This window comes from Falco cherrug, chromosome 3 (assembly GCF_023634085.1).
Source record: "Falco cherrug isolate bFalChe1 chromosome 3, bFalChe1.pri, whole genome shotgun sequence".
In the NCBI taxonomy this organism is placed as follows: Eukaryota; Metazoa; Chordata; class Aves; order Falconiformes; family Falconidae; genus Falco; species Falco cherrug.
The window spans coordinates 27,516,124-27,522,123 of NC_073699.1; the positions used below are offsets into that span (position 1 = coordinate 27,516,124).

The 6,000-nt window shown below is 35.5% G+C and overlaps 1 protein-coding gene across 1 annotated transcript in view; it reads left to right on the plus strand.

Moving 5' to 3' along the window:
- The window catches only part of LRP12 (LDL receptor related protein 12), a 48,817-nt gene extending 43,023 nt beyond the window's left edge, over positions 1–5,794 (plus strand). The window contains exons 6-7 of the mRNA XM_055704698.1: positions 314–446; positions 2,576–5,794. Of these exons, the coding sequence (XP_055560673.1) occupies positions 314–446; positions 2,576–3,439 (997 nt within the window). The 3' untranslated portion in view covers positions 3,440–5,794. The remainder of the gene's footprint in view (positions 1–313; positions 447–2,575) is intronic.
- Positions 5,795–6,000: the final 206 nt, after the last annotated feature.

Sequence of the window (6,000 nt, forward strand, 5' to 3'; positions counted from 1 at the left end):
TAGACTATCTCATACAAGGATTACATATTCTTCAATTTTTATAAAATAATATAAGCATCTCTTGTGGTGCCTTTTCTATTTAGCCCCTTTTTTTAAAGGAATTTATTGTTGGGTTGATTTTCTTGTTCTCTGAGTTGGACAGACCCATAGGAACAACTGCAAGGACTTACTGTATATTCTTTGTCAATTAAATCAATAACAATTTAACTGCTGAAACTTACTATTTCAGATTTTAATAGTTTGATGTAGTTTTACTCTTAAATATATTTACATACATCTTCTATATTATGAAATTTCTTTTTCCTTTTGAAAGATCATTTGAAACTCATTTGTCAAGGGTTGAGGCTGAACTGTTGAGAAGAGAAGCTCCTCCATCCTATGGACAGTTAATTGCCCAGGGTTTAATTCCACCAGTTGAAGATTTTCCCGTTTGTTCACCAAATCAGGTAAGATTCCAAAATAGCAGCCAAACCACTTAAATTTTAAGGAGACTGAAATAAAGATATTTTAACTTTTATCTGCATTTTTCTTCTTCTGTAGCATTTCCTTTCCTCCCTTTCAGGCCAATGCTAATATTAAGGATTAGCCATAGGGCAAAATCACGCGGTGGTAGCACCACAGAGTTTTCTTCGCATGTTTTTTTCTTATTGAATGCCAGTAATGCACACTATAGAATCCCTCTTGCGTGAAAAGTAATAGATTGGTAGATGTAGTTTTGTGGTCTGTATTGATGTTGTTGTATAAGTCAAGATTGTAAGATACCACTTTGAAATTTGGGAAAGAAGAAGCTATACTGCGATATCAACTACCATAAAATACAGAATAGTGGGGAGCAGGCTGTCACATTCAAAAATAATGAAAAAGTCATTCTACAACATGGACACCTCCATGATAATGTTTTTTTTACTGTTACTTAATCAATGAAGTTGCATTGTTTAAAATAAGTGTTTTGCGGAGGAAAGAACATCAGTTGAAGATTAAAAGCTTGAAATGTAAATTGAATTCTATAAATTATAAAGCTCAAATTCAATTTTTAATATGGTTAAGTGTTGGGGCAAGGGAGTCAAGTCAGGTTGCGTGCAACTACCTTTGTTTTCAGCAATATATAAATCTTAAGATTGCAAATCTGTGTAGGACTGAAGATACCTAGTTGAGATTTCCTAGAAGTCGGTAGTGTCAAGCTAGAGGAATCTTGGTTGTTCTGATCTGTATGTAATGCTTTCCGCCTAAAACTGATACATGCCTTCAGAGATGGATTTTCAAGGATGGATAGTAGTCTCTCCAGTAGCTTTTGAAAGAAAGGCTACTGAACTCAAATATAATTCTATGAACTATTGGAACAGGTTGTGCGTGAAGTATTGTTTGGATACTGTGCTGTGTATGCCTTGTGGCATTTAGAGGATTGTGGAAGGGAACTGAAGGTGACAGCATGAGGACACTGAAGTTCAGTGTTCATAAACAAAGTGAAATATATGCATACATGTTAAGTGTTTATTTGGGGGGGCGAAAGGCTATTCTGATGGATATTCTATATTTTCGCCATAATCTTCATTAAAAGATGGAAATATGGACTTGATCCAGTAATTAAAGATATCAGTGAGTATTTTCAGAATCATGGGCATAACAACAGATCTTCTACCCTAGTATGTGAGAACTGAGCTACTTAGCTGAGGCGCTGTTTTTTTATGTAAGCTTGAGTAAGGGACCCCCGAGTCAAAGGTGTTAATATGCTTGTGTTACCTTACAATTTAAGTTACAAAGTTTTAAGTGGAAGAATTCAGGCATGCATTGTTCTATAGCTGAGTGACTAGAAAATGTATACCGAATTTGGGGAGTGTATGGTTTAGAACACAAAAGATAATTTTAATTAAACAAGCATTAAAGCATTTTGAAACTGAAATTAACTGATTATGCCAGAATGGGAAAGAAAATCAAACTACAAGCCTCTGCTAGAGAGGATATTTAATTTAGTCTCTATTCTTGGCAGCCCCATGGTAGTGGATAAGGAAAGGTCACCTCTGTTAATAACAATCTTTCTGGAAGATTTTGTTTTAAAATCCTAAAGTTCTTGTGGCATGTTTCTATGTACTGTGCTCTAAAATCCACAGTACTTCATCTTCTTGGCAAGATTGTGTGTAGCAGATCTTGCCTTGCATACCTGCTGTGCTGGGTCTGCACTGAATCTGTGTATGTACTTTTTTGTAATTAGTATTCCATATCCAGGTTATAGTGCTTGGTTTGCACTTTGCCTTTATTTAAAATTGGGCAGAAATGTACCTTACATACTTCATTGCTCTTTCATTCCCCTTTTTCTTTCATATGTATTTCCACTTAATTTCCCTGTTCATTATTTTTTCCTGGAGAAAATCTAGACTTTTTCATGCCTGGTTGGTTTTTGAAATAGCCTATTGCTACATACACCAGATCCTTAATATTAAAGATGCAACATTTTTTAGTTACTTAAGACTCTACATATAACCTGTGGTTATATGCTGTTTTCCACAGTAGTTGTTCCTTTGTTAGAATAGTGCCAACATACTGTCAACACTTGATTGTTGCTTGTCTTCTCATTTAGGCTTCAGTTCTGGAAAACCTGAGGCTGGCAGTGCGATCTCAGCTCGGATTTACCTCAATCAGACTTCCTATTGCTGGCAGATCAAGTAACATTTGGAATCGAATTTTTAATTTTGCAAGGTCACGGCATTCTGGATCATTGGCATTGGTCTCAGCGGATGGAGACGATGTTGCCAGCCAAAGTACTAGTAGAGAAGCTGAAAGAAATAATACTCACAGAAGTCTGTTTTCAGTTGAATCTGATGATACAGACACAGAAAATGAAAGAAGAGACACAGCAGGAGCAGTTGGTGGTGTTGCTGCCACCTTGCCTCAGAAAGTCCCTCCTGCAACAGCAATAGAAGCAACAGTCGGAGCGTGTGGGAGTTCCTCTGCTCAGAGCAGCAGTAGCGGTAACACGGATAGTGGAAGAGAAGTGACAAGTGTAGAGCCCCCAAGCACAAGTCCCGCACGTCACCAGCTCACTAGTGCGCTCAGTCGTATGACTCAAGGCTTACGCTGGGTACGCTTTACTTTAGGGAGATCAAGCTCAGTGAATCAGAACCAAAGTCCTTTGAGACAGCTTGATAATGGGGTAAGTGGAAGAGAAGAGGATGATGATGTTGAAATGTTAATTCCAGTCTCTGATGTAGCATCAGACTTTGACATGAATGACTGTTCAAGACCTCTACTTGATCTCAGCTCAGATCAAGGACCAGGGCTTAGACAGCCTTACAGTGCAACACATCACGGTGTAAGGTCATGCAGTCGAGATGGCCCCTGTGAGAGCTGTGGCATCGTACACACTGCCCAGATACCTGACACTTGCTTAGAAGCAACAGTGAAAAATGAAACTAGTGACGATGAGGCACTATTACTCTGCTAGGTACGGATTGTTTAGGAAAGATTGTGTACAAGTTGGAGCAATATCTGTCATTGTTTTGTACTTCACAGTTAAAACTAGTTTTTAGTTTTAAAAAAATCCAGGACAACATTATGTTAAAACTATTTTAGCCTGTGTGGTTGATTAAACTTCTTATACTGGATGATGTTATGGAACTATTAGAGGAAACATTTTAATGGCTTTGAAAGCACAGCGTGTGTGTATCCAGTATAATCCGAATACTCTTTAAACGGAAGTTTTCCCAGTTAGTTTCAAATTTAGTTTATCCTGGTACTGTAGTTCAAACCAGAAACAGGGCTGCTCAAGACTTACTTGGCTGCCTGTTTAACCCCATATTAACAGGTGAATTTGTACAGAATTATTTTACTTTAGGAATTGACTCTGTTGTATTATTGCCAGCATACTTATAACTTAATATACTAAATACTGGTAAGGATTGTTAATGTAAAATATGTACTTTTCTTTGAGTTTATACAACATTTTGTCTAAATATTCTTGAATTTCATCATAATGTGAACTTATTTAAAGGGAGGAGAAACTTTCTCCAGGAGCATTCTTTTTCTTTCAGAAGTACAAAATGTAATGATTTGTGAAATTTAAATATAATAGATAAACTGATGGCAAAAGCTTTTATAGCACTGACTTTCCTAAACTGCAGTCTAATATGGTACAGCCAAATAGTATTTAAAATCCCCAGTTGTTAGTCTTTTCGATTTGAAGTAAAAAAGGGCCGAAGATATTACAATATGTGTTGGTTCTTTAAATATCCAATATGTACAAATACACTACAGAGTAAGTTCCAACTGGTAATAGATCTTTCCCTAATACTGTAGGGTATAAAGCTTGTTTGGACTCAAGGGATTTGCACTAAATCATATTAAGGTCTCTAATGAGCTTAGTGCACAAGCACTATCACTTTAAGTACTATTATTGTCTAATATTGCAATGGCTATATATTTCCATGGCTCTTTTCTTGGGGTGTTGCATTTTTGTTGCAATTGAATTTGCTTTACGATTTCCCTATTTATTCGTTGTATTTAAAAACTGGTTTACTTGGTTGCAGACTGGTTGTTTAAAAAAAAATCCCTTTGAGTGTATTTTCTTATGATATTACATGTTGGAGCAAAACAGGTCAGTGGGAGAAAAAGCTCATAACTTCCAATTTTGTGATAAGCAGGTTAATATGTGGCTACTTGCGTGACAACAAGAATCTACACCTTTTAAAACAAAAATGTCAACTACTGTTTTATTTATTCTTTGCCAGTCTGTTTTTAGTAGGCTTAAAGATCCAGTATGAAATGTATTTGTGTGTGATTGTATGCTATTTATTAAATTTTAAATACTTTGTTGAATGTCATTTTAAAGCATGTTTAAAGTCTTGTGCATTTCTGTCGTGTTATGCTGTCGGGCAGAACTGACTAAAATGTTTTAATATGTATCAAAATTAAATTGAATTTTTGTTATGATTTTGAGGTACTTTTTAAAGATAAATCTAAGGTCTGTCTGGCTTTTTATTTTATTTTTTTAAAATCCTCATCTCCGAAGTACAAGTCACATGCAGAAGAAACAAATAATTGAATGGATTCCAAAGTATATATCTTCTCCCTCTTCTCTTCATTCACAGACACTGGGATGAGAAAAATAAACAATTTTACCATCTGATTGATTTTATTCATGAAATTTAGCAGGTAAATTCTGAGTTCAGGACACAGTTATGTAGATTTGTGCTTTTGAGGAACCTTATGTGCAATACAGTTGTGAAAGATTTTATTATAATGACCCATGTGGTTTCAAGTTTCAGAACAGGTCACATCACACTGGTACCAGATCAGGTACATATTGGCCCATAATTGCATATACTCAAGTAAAAGTCATCAATGGCCATTTTTATTCACATTGAATAATATCTAAATCTGTGGGTAATCTTTAGTCTGATTTCAGTGGCATTGCTTATAGAGCAGGCAACTTTGCAGTATGAACATGATAATACACCCTGAAATATATGTGAACAGTATGTCCTGGTATAAAATACTGGGTTTTTAAACCTTCCTAACTCATTAGAAAGTAGTTATGGAAATGTTTGTCCCTGAGGCAGATAACATTTTTGAAGAAAGAGTCTTCACAGAAGGCTTTTGGTGTTGAACACACACAGTGATCTCAATTTGTTCCATCAGATGCCCCAACTAGCATGTACCTATGGACTCCATATTGCAGATGTAAAAAGAACACAATGTTTAATTTGTTTTAAAGGAGAAATACTACACATTTAACTGAGAAGTTGGATTTGATTGAGAATTTGGAAAACTGTAAATAAAATTCATATTTGTATGAGGCTAATTTGTTGCAGTGATTTTTTTTTCTTAGTGATTTCAAAGTGTGATCAATTTTTCTTTTGATTAATGTATTAGTGGGTGGTGGTCTGTTTTGTTTGTTTTTACTGAGACTTCCATTAATTCTACACTTTATTCTGGAGTGCTTGAATGAGTACTTTGTTTAAATGATTCTTGATTTAGCTATACTAACAGTGCGGGGGGCATTTTGAA